Source organism: Necator americanus, chromosome X, assembly GCF_031761385.1.
Source record: "Necator americanus strain Aroian chromosome X, whole genome shotgun sequence".
In the NCBI taxonomy this organism is placed as follows: Eukaryota; Metazoa; Nematoda; class Chromadorea; order Rhabditida; family Ancylostomatidae; genus Necator; species Necator americanus.
In genome coordinates this window covers 21697478-21715971 of record NC_087376.1, presented here as the reverse complement: position 1 = coordinate 21715971, position 18494 = coordinate 21697478, and the positions used below count along the sequence as shown (strand labels likewise).

Sequence of the window (18494 nt, the reverse complement as noted above, 5' to 3'; positions counted from 1 at the left end):
CAAGGATTGTTAGAAGTCTTCATTACGACAAAATACCACTCTTTCTGTCGTTTGTTTCGCTTCCAGGGTGCCTCTAAAATTTTGGTTTGTACGAATTCAATTTCTGTTACATTTCTTCTTTAATTGTGCATGAATAGGCAATTGTGTTCGTGGTAGGATCCTGAAATCCGTTTTGAAAATAGGCTAAGTATCTAAGTATGCACAACCACACGAAAAATTGGGCACAATTCGAATTCCCACAAACTGAAGTGTTTGAGGAGATACTTTGGAATCAGAAGAAACTGCTGAACCAACAGGAAAGAGTTTGTCTAGTGTTATGACTATAAACGACAACATGTCTGATTGTAATCAATCCGGTTGGGATGCGTTAGCGCGTTCGCCTCAATTCAGAATCGTTTGAGATTTACCACGATGACGTGGCACGAAAACCTCAGGGAAAAAGTAGAGCTTGAATTGCAGATTACGGAAATTAGCGTGAATCCGCTCAACCTTCCCTAGTCGTTGTAAAAATGGTGTTCTTTCCTAACTCAGTAGCATCCAAGTGGGAGCGGTCGAATATGAATGCCTCCTCCCAGCCTGTTCAAGTAAAACCAATGAATAGGCTTATGAGGGCCATCTACAAGAGGCGTGCTCTAACGTACCTCAAAGGAACTGAAGCGGTTCCCACACCGCTTTTAGGGCGACTATGGGGAAAAAGCGGGATCACTCTTGCTTCCGTGATCTACAACCCGAACTGAACGTTCTCCGTGTGGTTTCTGTACCATGTCAGTTTCGCTGCTTTCAAACCAAACTACTCCAGTGAGAAAGGGTAATCAAGGGCGCGTTTCGAGCGTTCAAAGTAATGTATAATTGTTTTTCGGTTGGGTTGGATGTTCACGAAAAGGGAACGAGGGAACGAGGAAGTAAAGGGGATGTCAATCCCTATTCGTCAAGCAGCAGCTGTGTTGATTTTGAATACTGAAATGTAATGTTGAAACAATGAATATTTTTCCTCTCTGTTTGTCTTTGGAAGTTTGTGGCAGACACAACTTTTGCGTATAGGTTCAAATGTTTTCTGAATACGGCTACAGAAAACGACACAAATGCAAAGAATAAATAGTTCTAAAGAGATATTAGGTAAATATTACATTAGATAAAGAGAAATATCAACACAATATTACATATTAACGTATTCGACCCTGTATATACCTATTCAAGGCACCATTGTCTCCGTAGAGTGACAAACTGATAGAAACACCCGATAGCCGTGAGCCAAATCCACGCAAGTAGATCCCGGTCCATTATTTTTTTTGTTTGCACAAATGAGAAATTGACTTTCTTTCTCTCACAAAATTTGATAATTGATTTGTTTAATTGAGCCGAACACGAGGTTGTTACAATCCTTATATTCCTGGCTAACGTTTCGGCGATATCGCCTTCTCCAGATCCTGAAAGGGTGAAATCGAACGTGATTAATCCGATCAAACGCCTTATCCGCCCAAAAAAGAAAGTCCTACGTTTACTGTTGGGTCTCATAGCTACCAGTAGAAAGAATATCGTACCCTAGAATCAACTGACTATTCTGTGCCACTGTGGTAGATACCTGTCGTGTGGTGACCAGCGCAATCAAATATCAGCCTTAAAGGCAGCATACCACGAATCTGAGGTGGTGCCGATTTCACGAGGAGTATCCGTATACGGGGTAGCAGATTATGGAGACGGAGGTAGTTCTGCTCATCTCTCCCTGCATCACTACAAACAGCCGCCTCCAGAATGCTGTTTTGTACTACGCCATATATTGCAACGCTCCACCCCTTGCGCCGCCTCCGCCCTGCGATTCGTCAAAGACCAATCCGGACTTTCCGTGATAGGCAGTAAGGGAGCTACGCGTGCAAGGGTGGCGCGCTGCAATAGAAGGCATCGTACAAAACAGCATTCAGAGGTCGGCTGCTTGCAGTGATTCAGGGAAAGATGAGCGGGACCACCCCGGTCTTCATAATCTACGACCCGTATACGGATACTCCTCCTGAAATCCGTACCACCCCAGATTTGTGGTATGCTGCCTTTAAATAGAGCAGCGAGTTCCCTCGTAATGCAGAGACATTCCTCTTTGCGATTCATCTTTGAGCCCTTGGAGTGGATCCAAAAAGACTCCAGAGCCTTGCGCGCCGCAGTACTAGGTTCGCGCGCCAAAATTGAGATCTTAACTTCAAAATCTTCTCCGTTATGAAGCTGCACCCTATGACCATTTAATCCAGTGGAATCACATGATTTCCCTTTGCCGTCCAGGTTGTGCCAGCCTTCGACTCTCGTTCACGTTTAATATAACGATTTATTACAAGACGCGAAATTGACAACAAAGCGCTAGAGAAGTCAATGGGAGGACCGCTACCGTCCTCCTCACACAACACAAATGTTCTCTCTAGACCATTACCAAAGCTCCGCCTATTAGAATGATGACGAAGCGTTGGGGACTACGTGACGTGGGCCACAACACTCCCGGGGCGCAATAAAATGAAAACACCTGAACTAGTAAATGTGCCATTCTAGGTTAATATTGCACTGTAAGCAGTTTACCAATTAACAAATACAAGGAAAAGTGCAGACTATCAGATTACGCGAAATGATGCTCACGTGTTAGTTTTTTTTTTTTTTTTGGTTGTGCCGCCCATTGACAGATTGTTTGCGGTCTCTGCAATTGGTTCTTTATTCGGCTCCTCTCTATTGACGTTGATGGAATTGAGCGAAAATTGAAAAGCATGTCAGCTTGTGACAGAGATAAGTGCACGTAATATGAAATGTACTTGAAGGAGAGATCATCACCGAAATAACAGAACTATGGCAGGCTGCTAACCAACCGAGAATGCTCAGCTGATAGTGTAGCTTTTGTGAGTTGTGGACTGTGATTTCGCGCTTACATCTTCAAGTACGAGTTAGCGAACAAATCTTGCATTGAACTTTCATGAGTTCTGGTAAGTGGGTTATACAACCTGTCGTACTACGTAGAATATTTTTCTCACGTTTTGTATTCATGGCGCGAAAAAGTGAAACAAGGCTGAAGAGTGTTGAAGTACGTGTCAATATAACGTTCAAAGTCTGAAAGCCCTACGAAAAACATCAAAATGTTACCAACGAGCAAATCAATAGGATGTCTTAAGCGAGCAAATCAGGAGGATATCTTGTGTACTGGGGCGAAATGAACCTGAAAGAGACAAACGCTTACTATTCACGCCTCGAACGCTTCTGTGGAGGACGCTCTGGTCTCGCTCTGACGAAACAAAGAATCGCATGATGTGGGCCGCCACAGGTGCGACATTTATGCTGACATTGGCCGTGGGCAGGAGCGAGGCAGTTGATGCACTTATTCAGGTCTCTTAGTCGCAGTGATCTAGCAATAGCATCACTGAATACAGTGCAACTGGAGGATCGATGACCGTCTTCATTGTTGTTTTCACAGAAAATACAGAAGAGGCGGGGTGGTAATTGGGCGAGAAGGGTGTCGATCTTGCTCTCTAGTGAAAGCAGTTTGTCTTTCAGCTCTTGAATAGCAGACATGAGTAGACTCAAGGTTAAGCGAGTCGAGACCTCAAAAGTGTCAGAATTTAGTGCTGACTCGAGGCCCGTTGCAGGTGCGTCTTCTTTGGCAGACGTGCTAGACGGCGGCAGCTGTTTCGGCATGCTTGGACGACAGAGGACTACGAACTATTACGAAAGGCGAGAAGCGGGCGTGACATCTCTTTTTGCTCTTTATGTAGTGAAGGAGAGACGGTCTAGGCTACTGTTTCGTTGAGTCATTGACTGCTCTCTGGAGGCAAGCTTTGAGGGCGTCGCCAAGACATGCGAACAGTGTACGTAAAAGCAGCTCGACGATTGCAGTGATCACTTTGATGAGGGCTACGATAACAGAAGGACCGAAAGCGTAGATCAAAAGAACAACTATAGCGAAGGTTGCTATCACACTCAGTGATATTTTCCAATGCTGTACGAAAGCCATCATGAGCGGGTTCATATCTGGGATTGAGAAGCCTTCCCACAAGCTGCCATTCACCTTTTTACTTGCGCTATCAAAAATTTCGTCGTCCGTCATACTTCTGTGATACAGTAATTTTTCCGCTAGCAGAATATCGTGCGTTTGTGCCCCACACTGATATCGGCAGCGATCTTGTACATGCGCGTGGTTGTATTCGAGCTTGAGATGGTTTGCTTCACTTTTTGTTGAGCACTTGAGGAGAAATGTTTGATGTGAGCAGTCTAGTGCCAATTCACGAGGCTTTTCGGAGTAGCAGTAGACGGTTGTTTTGGCCGCCTCTGTGCAACTGTAGCAGCCTGTGACGTTCGTTGCATTTATGGTGCAGGAAGGATCTATGGCTATCAAGGTCATTTGAATTTCTTTTCGAGAAGTAATTACCATCGTTACTTCTGCTTCATGGGAGTCGATCGAAACTGTGTCTGCTGCTGAAATATTGTAGTGCACTGTGGAGAGCAGTAGAACCGCAGTAGAATTTCGCATTGCTCTGAAAGTGTGTTGAGGGCATAGACATCGGGCTGCATTCGAATTCGTTGAACATGCGCACATGATTCCGTTTTAGAGGGTCATGCTTTTTCCGAATGTCATAGCCAGTGGCTATCATTTGGAAAACAAGGTCTTTCACCTGATCCAGGGTTGCTACGCAGCTAGCTGCTCTTGAAGTTGCTTTAGGTATGTTCATGAGCCTTCGCACTATCTTTGACCGGTTATTTCCTTTGTTACCGTACTTTTTCTGCAGTACATCGACAATAAGTCTGTAGTTGGAGCTACGCATAGGTATACTCCTTATTGCCTGCTGAGCCTTTCCTCTGATTGAGTCCTTTAGAGTATTTCCTCGAGGTCATTCAGCTGCGAGTTCTGATCAATTATCAGGGAGAACGTATCCCAGAACTCCTCCCAAGATTCGTTTTGACCATCGAAATGGGGTAGCTTGAGTTGTGGGTACTTCACTCTGAGTGCTGGCGACAGCTCAAGATGTTGCTCTGCGCTAGTGTGATAGGTTGTTGGATTCTGTGCTGCACGTTTTTGATCAGTGTTTGATAGTAGGCTGCATGGATCAAGGTCTTCATATTCATCATCTTCACAAGGCTGCAAGCCTCTTTCGCTTTGGTTGGGATCTTGTGAGTGCAGGTTTTTCAGATCTATAATAGCGACTTGTGTGCTTATTTCATGCAGTCTGGCTTTCAGCGCCATTACCATGCATTCTCCGTCTTGCTTGAGAACGCGAAAGTTTGCTTTTTGCTTCAACTCTTCCATCTCTGAGAGCATTTCCTTCTTCTCAGGCTTAGTTGCCTCTTTGTAGGTCTGCATGATAGATTGATAGACTTCCTTCAGCACGGTAAGCTTTTTCTCAACGTTGTCAAGCGCAATTTGCAGCTCACACCTTCTTTGTTCGCAGTAGACGCGACGTGCTTGCTCCTCTGAGGGAGGTTGATTTGACCCAGCGGTCTCCTTATAGAGTTCTGCCACTGACTTTAGGCCATTGTACTCGTCTTCGAGACTTTGTAGCAAGAGCGTGATTTTGCTCATTTTGCTAGGGTTGAGGTACGATGCTCGTTTTCCGGAATCAGCGGTTCTTGACCTTAATATGAGGGAGAACAGGCTGATTCGTGTGCTGCCACGCGGGCTAACTGAAGGTATCGGCCGATGCACCAGAAAAAATTGTGCCAGCCTTCGACTCTCGTTCACGTTTAATATAACGATTTACTACAAGACGCGAAATTGACAACAAAGCGCTAGAGAAGTCAATGAGAGGACCGCTACCGTCCTCCTCACACAACACAAGTGTTCTCTCCTGACCATTACCAAAGCTCCGCCTATTAGAATGATGACGAAGCGTTGGGGACTACGTGACGTGGGCCACAACACAGGTGTTCTTTGATCCGATTACATGCAATCACCGTCGTTGTTATCCGCAAATATTTTGCGCTCCGGTGTGGTGCAAATACGATCATATAAGCGATTGCGAATGAACATTTTACCTAAGGTTACTAGGGGGGAGCTCCACGATGGCAACATATCCTTCAAGATTAGCTTTCCTCAGACACCGCCGGATGGCAGCGCTAACCTAATCGGAAATAAACAGTACACAAAAGGGTACTTTCTCTGTACCAGATTTGTTTCGGGTTAGTACTCTTTTTTTAATAGCCCGCATATGTGTGTAGGCATTACTGACCGCAATTTTCCTAGCAAGCTCGATAGATTCTCGTCCTTCCTCTCTCCCAGTGCGAACGAAGGTGGCCGTGGAAAACATGTTTCGTACTACCGATCTTTTAAGTTGTGTGGGATGAGCAGAAAGAAGTGAACTAGAATATTCTTATCACTGGATTTGCGGTACCACTTTGCCCTGTGCGTTCTGTTTGAAATATGCACTTGGGAGTTGAGGAACAGTAACCATTCTCCTCTAGGCTTATCCCGAGTGAACGTTATATACTCCGACTGCTCATGTTAAAACCTTGAAGCAGTTATCCAGCTTTGTTTGAGACGAACAGACAAAGAAACAGTCATCGATATGTCGACAATAATGCAAAGGTCGTATTTCCCAAACCGGTGCCTCAATTTTAGCCTTGAAAGCAATGGCGAGCGTTGATTTTTTTCCGAAGAATAGGATTTCTCCACTCTCGATGATCGGACAATATAATAAGTCGGAAACGGTTTTTCGGACACAAGCCAGAAACGAGGCTATAGTGTCATAACATAAAGTTCCCCATAGGACCTTCTCGATCAGTTTTTGGCGCACTGGGCAAACATTGTTCAGGCCATCAAAAGAAAAACTGATTGTTCTCTTGGTGTATCAGAATATTAAAGCTTCAAAGTAGCCTGCAGTGACCCCCATCAAGAGGAAAAAAAGGTGGAATCCATAATTTACGGAAAACCAATACTGCACAGCGTCATAACGCTTAATTCGCTTGTAGTTAGTTTCAAAAATTACACAAATTCACAAACTGAAGTATTCAAAGAGTGATGAACTATAATGTGAAGCACTCCAATTCACTGAGCTTATCCAAAAAGTAGCATGGCGCGAATTGATTTTGCAATGCCAATTTGCAAACCCGCGTAGACAAACTCAAAAACGACTACGACAGCACAAAAAATAAAGATGAGGAAAAGAACAACAAGGAATAGAGAAAACTGAAAAAGACAGGAGTCCTACAGAGCTAACAAGCGATGCCACAGAGCTCAACCTAATGTTTCGTACGAAACTCACAGAGATCTCTGCCTACAAGAAAATTCAGGAACAGTTACGACCATTGCAAAAATGCCGCTCTTAAAAGAAAGCCCTGATGGTAAATAAGATAAAAAAATTGAAGGAATTCAATTCATACCATACAATTGCGAAAGTTCGACCTTCCTTGAATGTTAGCATACAGATTGCAACTTGTCGATAGTGAAATTGAAACAAGAGCCAAGATTGTTAACAAACCTTATTACGGCTAACGTTTCGACGTCGTCGCCTTCGTCAGAGCCTGGTAAGTCAGATCATTTGTAATATATCCTCTCAAATGCCTCATCCAGAACAAGTTATCATTCCCTAAGATGCTACATCCAAAATTGAAACCAAAAGAGTCTAAATCGTTGTGCTTACCTAGATAGTAGTGTTGCCGTGATATTAGTGGACCTGCGCGTGATAAAATGGCTCCGCTAATACTAAATAAGATGCGACCCGCGTATGACCCCGTAGATCAAAACTCGCAAAGGTCTAGACACAGAGCCAGGTCGTTGGTCACGGCCATGCACTCTTCCTTTCTATTCATTTTTGGGCTTTTGAAAACGCCTTCAAAGTTCTGCGGGCCACATTTTCGGGACGATAGGATCGTGGCAGCTACGCAGAAAGGAGCAATTTCATTATATTTTCTGCGATAAGTTTCGATAGTGGCTGCTGCATTTGAATGTTTCATCCCAACCAGATGTTCTTTAATACGAACACAAAGAGGTAGCCCTGTTTCGCCAATATATTGTTCGCCACAAGTTTTGCACGAAATTAAATAAACTACACTAGAGAACATGCAGTCACCTGCCTTACCGAATGGCCATATTACACAGTTTGGAGTCAGGCAAATGCGATCTTACATTTTGTTTCGCACTAACTGCTTCTTGAGATTTCTGGGAGGTATTTCCACAGCTCTCACTTGGTCATCGAGACCACACCTAACCAGACTGGCCCTTATCGCCTTGCTCAGGCTGTCGGTTATGAAAGGTAAGCAGAAATTGATCTTTTTCGAGTCAACCACTGTAGCATAATTTTGCTGCGCAATAAGACCTGACCTCCGCGGTACATTAGCAATGTAACCATTAGAAGTTGGGAACCGCTGTGCAAGGTTAACCGCATCGAACCGCGCCTAGACATTAGACGTCACCCTTGCGGCTGTCCTAAACATGTCCCGAATTTCTGCTTACCTTTCATAACCGACAACCTAAGTAAGGCGATAAGGGCCAGTCTGGTTAGGTGTGGTCTCGATGACCAAGTGAGAGTTGTGGAAATACCTCCCACAAATCTCAGGAAGCAGTTAGTGCGAAACAGAATGTACGATCGCATTTGCCTGACTCAAAACTGTGTAATATGTCCATTTGGTAAGGCAGGCGACTGCATGGTGTCTGGCGTCGTTTATTTAATTTCGTGCAAAACATGTTGTGATCAATATATTGGCGAAACAGGACTACCTCTTTGTGTTCGTATTAAAAAACATCTGGATGGGATGAAACATTCAAACCTAGCAGCCACTCTCGAAACTTATCGCAGAAAATATAATGAAAATGCTCCCTTGTACATAGCTGTCACGATCCTATGATACCCGAAAATGTGGCCCGCAGAACTGTGGAGGCGTTTTCAATAAACGCTAAAAGTCCAAAAATGAATAGAAAGAAAGAGTGCATGCCCGTGACCAACGACCTGGCTCTGTGTCAAGACCTTTGCGGGTTTTGATCTACGGAGTCATATGCGGGTCGCGTCCTAATCAGTATTAGCGCAGCGATTTTATCACATCACGCGGAGGTCCACTAATATCACGGCAACACTACTATCTAGGTAAGCACAACGATTTGGACTCTTTTGGTTTCAATTTTGGATGTAGCATCTTAGGGAATGATGACCTGTTTTGGATGAGACAATTGAGAGGATATATTACAAATGATCTGAATTCCCAGGCTCTGACGAAGGCGACGACGTCGAAACGTTAGCCGTAATAAAGTTTGTTAACAATCTTGGCTCTTGCTTCATTTTCACTATCGACAAGTTATACTACAGAATTTTGACTGGATGATAGAGATGTTGAAGAAAAAATATGGAAACAAGCCAGCAAACAAGTGTCAAATAATCCAGCAGTTCCGTCACATCCAGCAAGGTGACAAAAAGGAAAGCAGCGAGTATGTTTGCGACGGGATATCCATGCTGTTGAACCAGATGGTATCCGCGGGTCAGGATATCAGGTCGACGAAAGATGCGATGTGGACAGAAGCAATCTTAAAGGCATCACCCCACGAACCTGAGGTGGTACGGATTTCAGGTGGAGTATTCGTATACGGGATGGGAGACTATGGAGAGAAGGTGATTCCGTCCATTTCTTCCAAATTGCCGTAAAAAGCGGCCCGGAAGATGCGGCGCCGCACAAGGCTGGCGCGCTCCAGTCGAATTCCCTGTAGAAAATAGTGAGCGGCATTGCCAAGCGAAGCGGCCAGTTTTATCGCATACTACGAGGTCCCAGAAAAGCGAAAGATAATGATTGAGAAACGGCTGTGCTGGAAATGCTACTCCGACCGACATCCAAGCAAAGCATGCAGCAGAGACAACTGCTCACTGTGTGTTAAGCTGCATCATTTTGAATTATGTACAATGAAGACACGAGCGGAACTCATGATAGCTACAGCTTAAGTGCAGCCATCCGGCGCAGCGATTCAAAACAAAGTTCGCATTCTTCACGTGAAAAATACCAACGATCTGAACAAAGAAATAACAACAACTACACAAGAAACGGAAACTTCAACGAGTCCGCAAACCGGGATTCTTCCAACAAAAAAACCAGAAAGTAAACATTCACATCAAGAGTGATCAAAGCAGAGAAGAGATGAATGTTGAAACCTCAGTAAACTGTGAAATACAAAGCACCGAGAATCATGCCGCAAAAGAAGGTACGTCTATAGCATCAAGTCAACAACAAATTGCCCTTCATTACTGCTGGAGATAATATTTGGGATCACAATTCGGAGAAATTCGGAGAAGCTGTGTTCGTTTTTCGATACTGGCTCACAAAAAACCATAATCGAAGAGGAGTTTGCTTTTAAACTAGACTTGCCTAAATTGAAAATTGAAACAAGAATCATGTTCGCAATTAGAGGAAACACTGAAATATTCGAAAGCAACATTGTCAACTTAAGGATAGGTACCGCATACGGAAAAGATCTGGAAATCTTGATGCAGACTAAGCCGAAGTTGACAGACGGATTTCCAGCAGTGAAACTCTGCTTAGCAGACCAACAGTTCCTTCAAGATAGTAATCTTCTAGTTTGCAATCCAAACATAAAGGGTGAACACCAGCTCCCGAAAATCATCGTTGGACTCGACTGCTACTACAACTTGATTCTAGATAATGGAAACAGTCTTCTCACGCCGTACTGATTAAAACTGGCAAACGACTATCTTCGTTCCAACAATACAGGGACGTGGCTCTGCAAACCTTCAAGATCAAGTCGTGAATGTACTTGTGAATACTCACAGCACGAGTGCAATGGCATATAATGAAAAAGAAAATTATATGCCGAACGAACTGTTTGAATAAGAGGTTATATGAATTTCATGCGAAGAGAATACCGAAAACAATGCCCTTCTCTCTCATTTCAAAAACTACATAAAACTGATTTCGTTTGATAGGGGATTTGTCACAGCACCATTCCCACTCAAAGAAATCGATCTAGTCGGGAATTACTCGTCAGCTACAAAACGGCCCATAAGTCTCCATCGCCACCTGGCAGACAACTCCACAGAGAAGGAATAACATTGTTGAGTGCTGAAACAGTACGAAGTCGACGACTTCATTGAGAAAGTGTCCGGAGAAATCCCAAATTCAGCTGGATTGCACAATACACCTCATTGAGGGGTATACCGTGCTCACAAAATAAAGCTTCTGAGAATGGTTTTCGACGCATCTTCCAAACGAAAAAGACAGCTTTCTCTGGCGACCCTCAAAAGCGAAAACTTGATAGGAAAGATTGATGACATCCTTATCGCCAGTAAAACAAGCAAAATTGTCACGACATGCGACTTTGATTCAGCTTTCACGACTTAATGACACACATAAGGACCTATGCCGATTTCTTTGGTTCAGAGATTCAGAACAGCTCTCAGCCCATGGACAAAATCATCGAACATCGATTTAAAAGAGTTCCTTTCGGTGCAAAACCATCACCCAGTATTCAAAATATAGTAGGGTCAAAACGACATGAAACACGTACGCAATTGCGTACGCGGGCTCTTTCGTGGCGCTTCGGTTGAGCGCAGCAAGTGGGAGCGTGTTGAAACCCTTGCTGACACCGCCCATCCCATCGTAGTGAGTGAGTTTGCGACGATTCCACCTCGGTTCCACCTGCTGCCTCCACGGCGCCGTTTCGAGCGCGTACGCAAATGCACCACAACTACACTCGTGATTCAAGTCGTTTTGACCCGAATATATGTCTCTTCTTGCATATCTACAGTCCGAGAATACCTCGCACTCCAACGAAATCCTCGACCATCTGTACGTCGGCAATACACTTCTAAGCGCTACAACGCCTATAGAAGCTGTTGCGAAACACACAGAGAGCAAAGCGCTTCTTCTCGTGAAGGACCGTGCGCCCAATGGAACTATTAAGCTTCTAGGTGTAAAATACAACACGAGGGCAGACCTATTTCAAATAAGCCTCAACTTTGCCGAAAAAATATACCCTTACAAAAAGATACGTAGTGAGTCAAATCAACTCCATTTACGACCCCATCAGTATCGTATAGGGCCTCTAACAATTCTTCTTAAGCATATCGTGAGAGAAATCTATGATACAGGAATAGGATGGAAAGCGCCAGTGCCTCGCCATCTTTCACAAAAATGGAATGAGACATGCCAGAAGTTCCGTAACGTCTTCATTACATTGCCGCTATATTGGAAACTCAACCAACGCTAAAGCGTTACCTACATGCGCCTTTCTCCGTCACGAAATGTGAAAGACAATATCGTCGCTTAAAAGTGGGAAAGTTTGTCCTACTCCGAAGGAAACGAAACAGGCCATACCTCGACTTGAAACCGTACCCATTCGTATGCCTACCCGACTAGCAAAAAATATAACATCTGCGAGCAGTATCACATTCGCTGAAGTAAATATCCTCAGCGACAGCGAAATCGCCCTCTGGTGGGTCAAATCTATCAGAAACCTTCCGCAATTCGTGGAAACTCAAAAACGCCACATCCTGGAATTGAAAGAAACCCTTCTATAGCAAGGAGTATCCGTGAATTTTTCCATGTTTCTACAGAGTACAATCCTGCAGATGCGGGAACACGTGGGATGGACGCAGTCAAATTCGAGATCTCGCATGGATAAATGGACCACAATAGTTGAGTGAAAAGAGACTTCCTCGTCATTTAAAAGCCATGTCTGAAATCAAAAAGACAGAAACGGATGAAGAATTGAAACTACAGAACGATTTCTCAACTGAATTATATAGCATCGAATTGACCGCTACCAAGAAATCTCCCTTGGTACAACTACCGCGCTTTTCGGGCTGGAATACGGAGACGCTTTTCGCCCTACGAACAACTGCAAGAGTCGGCAAGACGATATCTCACTGGGTGAGAAAAGTGAACAAAAAGAAGGGTACTCATAATTCGATACGATTTCTGGAGTTGCATAAATTCAATCCTCAGAAGGATATCACTGCCGAAGGCATTCAAGTAAGTGAAATAATCTTGCACTGGGAAGACCATTCATCATTCATTTCTTTGGAAGGACTGAGAAAGAAGTTTCCTCAGATAGAGACTTTCTGCAATGAAAAGGGCATAAGGAACGATTCGGGTTTGCAAAATGCACTCTCACTTAAAACATGAAAATTCCAATATTTCTTAACAAGGAATTTGAGATCACTCAACCAAGACTAATTGACATTCAAGTCAAGAATGCACATTCCAGAAAAAACCGGACCCTGTGCACAGCCGAGCAACGATCTTGGATTTCTCGTCCTTCCAGCGCGTTCAAAAAAAAAAAAAATCTAAAAAGTGGCGTGATATGCAAGAAAAGTCAAGGTCATTTGGAGCACGTGAAATGCCTCCTTTAGCGAAGAACAATGATATTAACGCAGCCTTTCCAGGATGTGACTTCATGGAATTTTATCAATGCAGTAGAGAGAAAAAAAGACTGCATATGCCTTTACACCTGTCTCACTATACGAGCAGTCCACCTTCAGGTAGTGGAGGATATGCCAGCAACCTCCTTCCTAAATCCGTTCACAAAGTTCATTTCAAGGAGAGGGGTCTCAAAAATCATTCGAACCGATTGTGGTACAAACTTCAAAAGGGTCAAACTTCAAACTTGGAGAACGCGTTATCGATTCAATATTCGAACAAGATGGCAAAAATACCAGAGACTCGGTGATGTCCTATAACACTAAGGGACACATGGATCTTCAATACATCCGGTGCTCCGTTGATGGGAAGAGCTTATTGCTGATTGGGACAGTGGAGCGCGCTTCCACGAAATCCGTTGGACGAAAGAAACTATCACATTCTGAGCTATACACTATCATAACTCAGATTGAAACCATCGTTAACACAAGGCCTCTTACAAGTCTTTGCACGTCAAGTGTGGACAACATTCCTATTAGAGTTGTTGATTTCCTTCAGAGTAGTCTAAAATATAGTTTGATGCCAACTGATGATCTCGAAGAAGGAGATCCTGCATTCGATCCCAGTCTAATTCAAGCAGTTGTGTAGCCCAAACAAGCACTACTACAACATGTTGAACAAGTGACCGCAAGATTTTCGGAGAGATGGCGAACAGAACATCTAACGGCACTCCCTGAAGTTCAAAACATCAATAGGAAGGAACCTCGTCATGGAAGGTTGCAAGAACCCCCACTGACGAGATCGTTCTCGTAGAACAAGAAAATCTGCCCTGCGGTAGTTGGTGTTATGGAAAGATCACAGATCTCATAAAAAAAACAATGACGATTTAATGAAATCTGTGAACGTCTTAATGCCGAAGAATCACATTTAGCATAGATCTGCAAACAAAATCTTCCCACTAGAAATTTCAATTTTTGATGATGAAGTTGCCCAAACGAATCCTACTAGTGACAAAGAAACCGGTAAAAACGAAGAAAAATCAGGCAGATCATCACGTGTAGCAAAACCAAAAGCAAAAAACGTTTGGCATTCACGAAATGGCAAAAGAAAAGAACAGTTCTGAGAACACTGTGGTTCAGTCTCACGTACTAGCCACGCATACCGATTTTGCCCTTAGTCATGATTGCATTTCTAGAAGCTAAGTCATGATTGCATTTCTAGAAGCTACAGCAAAAGCCTGGTCACAAAAGTATGTCAAGACGGCTCTTCTCGTTTGAGACCACCAGCAAGCAAATTTCAGATATGTGTAAGATCAACGTGCAGGTCCTTTGCGAACGTCTCCAAAGAAATGCTATTTCAGTCACCGTACACAGCAAAATGAAGCATAAACCTGTCTGTGAGATGCTCCTCAAAAAGTCTTTCCAAAGAAATTCGCATATCATCTGCTTTACCCCATATGTGTCAAATTTCTCAGACTATTTCATCCAAAACCCTAATAGGTAACCCCCTTTGTTGGCCAACAAGAGCTAACGATTGCTCTAGTTACGGTTTTCGGCCTTAATTATTTGCATGGATGCGCCAGAGTCTGTCAACACGGATACACTAGATACAATGTGGAACTGACCAGTACGGCTCGCAGTATATGCGAGTTCAATCATGAACTCTTGTTCAATGAAGTCAACAACATGATATTTACTTATTTATTTATTTATTTATTCGCATGCACAGATAGTGCACGAAAAAGAAAAGAAGAAAAAAACACATTTGTCTATGTCAGGATAGTTAAGAAAAAGTCGGCAAACTCATTGTCAGTGGGGCCTGATGCAGTCCTTTTCGTGGCGGAAACGCATCAACATGTCGTTCTCCTACTCCAGAAAGTGAAGAGTCCTCTTATGACATCTACTCCCCAAATCCAGAACGCTCAACATCGGTTTATTTATATACATATCGGGATACGATGCGATATATGCGTCAACATTTTGCGCTGCAATAAGTCATTAAGAACAATCTCCATTGAAAGACTACCGGTCAAACCGCAATGCTCGAAACGCAGATTTTTCTTACGAGAGATTCAGATCATGTGGTTCTTAGTGCAAATAGATGCGCTCAAATGGGATCCTGTGTGAGGAATGCATGCTCAAAAATTACGCCACACAGTGGAGTTCCAGAACGCTTCACAATACCTAGGGTATGCTGGTTATGAGTCATCTTGTGGAGGATTCTTGTGTGGATCCCCACTCCCGCTTCTTTCGTCATTTCCAGATGATGTCATGACGTGGTACATTGCTCATGTACTACGTCGTGACATCGTTTACGAAAAAGCCAAGTGCGTGGAATGGAAGCCTTCAATGCGGCTAAGGGTCCAAGTTTCGGTCAGTAATAAACAAATGGACAGAACTCTCGTCCTTTGACCATGTGTAGCAGAGAAAATCGACGATATCTTGGTTACGGTCATATCCCTTTCGAGACTGATATGCTCCTTATCAAAGAGGTGATTTGCAACTTCGAAAAATGAAGTCCTCCTTATTTCAGACAAGTACAACTTGCCAGTGCAAGTGCAATCGCACTTGCCACGCAGAAATATACACCTTGGTAATTATTCAGTGTTAAAACAACGTCTTTCCCTTTGAATGTGGTTCCCCCGCAATATACTATATACTACAATATACTACTTCCCCCGACATACTAAACTAGTTCTCGATTTTCAGCATCCCTGGTACCACTACAATTCGAAAGTATTATTCAATGTATTAGATTTCCCGTTCTTTTCTCAAACAACTAACAGAGGACGATGTGCTAACATGAAATGACATGAACGTACATGCTGATAAAGTTAAGGCTTTAAGCTAGATCACGTAAACTGTTAGCTGCTATTTAAACAGCTGTTTCTATCTTTATTTCCAATTTTTGACGGATCGATGTTGCAAGCCGGTGGTAAACGTATAGGGGAATAGACGTGCGGAAGAATACATAGGGATAAACGCAACATATGCAGTTGGTCACGGTTATGAAGTGGCTCACAACGTCACATTCACTTTCTGACAAATTCGTTTGGAATTATTATGCGGTTTTGCTGCTGACAGGGATCTCACGTCAGATCACACAAACAGCTAGCTACTACACTAAAGCGGATGTTTGCATCTGTATTGATAATTTCTGGAGAAATCTCTGGCGTCTGACAAGCATGATAAGTGCAATGTATATATGAATGGACATACGGAGCAGTACACTTCGATGAGACAAGGTTCATGCAGACATGCCGTTTCACTTCATCTTACTGCTTCCTGGCGTTTGCGCGCTATAACGTCATGGGACCTGTCCCACTACGTTCAAACGCCCTGTCGTCGCTGAACCTGTCTTTCCCTCTTACCCACCCTTCTAATTTCTGGTACCGACGCATCTACATGACGCAGTGAAATACGGCTGAACGTCTTCTGTCGCTGTCGGATACGTAAAACCCAATTCTACTGCGTTCTGCGGCAGACGCACAAATGTGAGCCCCAAAAAGTACAAGGATGGGATGGAACTCGTCCCACCACATCTCTCTGGCGTCTGGGATTAGCGCATCTATCTGACGCTGCAGAATCCGTCCCGCCCATCTTAGCACTTTCTAGCGCGGACGCACTATCTGACATTGTTTATCTGGTCCCACTCTTTTTTTTCTGCCTTCTGGCGCTGGCGCATCACTTCAGCATAAAACTCGCCTCACTGACTTCTCATTCGACAACCCGCTCATTTAACATTTGAGCAGAATCATGTTCAGCATGTCACCTTAAAAACAACAAAAAAAAAGAATTATTACTGGATGCTTTGCAATTCCTAACAAAAAAGGAACACTAACACACAGGGATCGAAGTAGCAGACATAATCCACAAAGAAAAAAATCACCAAAGATAGAAAGGAACTCTTCGTGCAAATACTGGAAAAGAAGAAAACGTTAAAGAACGAAAGAAGGCAGGAATTTGAGCTAATGCGAGGAATGGACTACAACAAATTTTCATATTTAAAGGCATCACCCCACGAATCTGAGGTGGTGCAGATTTCAGGTGGAGTATTTGTATACGGGATGGGAGACTACGGAGAGGGGGGTGATTCCGTCCATTTCTTCCTAATTGCCGTAAAAAACGGCCCGGAAGATACGGCTTCATTCGTTTTGGCGCACCATTTGGTACAAGAGGTTCGACTGGAGCGCGCCAGTCTTGTGTGGCGCCGCATCTTCCGGGCCGTTTTTTACGGCAATTAGCAAGAAATGGACGGAATCACCCCCCTCTCCGTAGTCTCCCATCCCGTATACGAATACTCCACCTGAAATCTGCACCACCTCAGATTCGTGGGGTGATGCCTTTAATTGTTTTTCGTCGTCTTTAGGTTAACCTCTTGACCATCATAACATGTTTTCACTACAGCAAAATTTAAAGACGTATATAGTTGTTATTCTTAAATATGTTACAACAGCAGAACTTGGGGGAAAAGTAGCCGTAAAAGTTATTGGTAATCTCTCCTATAAAGCGATTCATGTATATGTCACACCTGCTTACAATGCTCCAGTGGTAGAATGCTCACCTACTAAGTGAGTAGCGCTGGTTCGGATCTCATCTGTGCGAAGAGTTTTGCTGTAGTGAAAACATGTTATGATGGTCAAGAGGTTAACCTAAATACGACAAAAAAAAAACAATTAATTATGAAAATTTGTTGTAGTCTATTCCTAACATTAGCTCAAATTCCTGCCTTCTTTCGTCCTTTAATGTTTTCTTCTTTTCCAGTATTTGCCCGAAGAGTTCCTTTCTATCTTTGGTGATTTTTTTCTATGTGAATTACGTCTGCTACTTCGATCCCTGTGTATTTGTGTTCTTTTTTGTTAGGAATTGCAAAGTATCCAGTTATAATTCTTTTTTTTTGTGAGGTGACATGCTGAACATGATTCTGCTCCGAAAAAAACGAAGTCGGGATAGAATCGGACTCACGATGTCAAATGAGCGGGTTTTCGAATGAGTGAGGCGAGTTTTATGCTGAAGTGGTGCGCCAGCGCCAGAAGGCAGAAAAAAAAAGAGTGGGACCAGATAAACAATGTCAGATTGTGCGCCCGCGCTAGAAAGTGCTAAGATGGACGCCAGAGAGATGTGGTGGGACGAGTTCCATCCCATCCTTGTACTTTTTGGGGCTCACATTTGTGCGTCTGCCGCAGAACG

At 43.5% G+C, this 18494-nt stretch overlaps 4 protein-coding genes across 4 annotated transcripts; 1 reads left to right on the top strand and 3 right to left on the bottom strand.

Moving 5' to 3' along the window:
* Positions 1 to 3201: 3201 nt before the first annotated feature.
* RB195_024677 (uncharacterized protein) lies at positions 3202 to 3657 on the bottom strand (the record flags this gene model as incomplete). Its single annotated transcript, XM_064212541.1, has 1 exon — positions 3202 to 3657. One exon carries the CDS (start codon positions 3655 to 3657, stop codon positions 3202 to 3204), a length of 456 nt encoding a protein of 151 aa, XP_064068422.1.
* Positions 3658 to 3754: 97 nt separating this feature from the next.
* RB195_024676 (uncharacterized protein) lies at positions 3755 to 4489 on the bottom strand (the record flags this gene model as incomplete). The annotated part of the gene is made up of 1 exon (XM_064212540.1): positions 3755 to 4489. One exon carries the CDS (start codon positions 4487 to 4489, stop codon positions 3755 to 3757), a length of 735 nt encoding a protein of 244 aa, XP_064068421.1.
* A 339-nt stretch (positions 4490 to 4828) lies between these two features.
* RB195_024675 (uncharacterized protein) lies at positions 4829 to 5536 on the bottom strand (the record flags this gene model as incomplete). Its single annotated transcript, XM_064212539.1, has 1 exon — positions 4829 to 5536. The coding sequence occupies one exon, from the start codon at positions 5534 to 5536 to the stop codon at positions 4829 to 4831; it is 708 nt and encodes a 235-aa protein (XP_064068420.1).
* Positions 5537 to 13249: 7713 nt separating this feature from the next.
* On the top strand, positions 13250 to 13953 carry RB195_024674 (uncharacterized protein; the record flags this gene model as incomplete). The annotated part of the gene is made up of 2 exons (XM_064212538.1): positions 13250 to 13427; positions 13487 to 13953. 2 exons carry the CDS (start codon positions 13250 to 13252, stop codon positions 13951 to 13953), a joined length of 645 nt encoding a protein of 214 aa, XP_064068419.1.
* Between the last annotated feature and the right edge of the window lie 4541 nt (positions 13954 to 18494).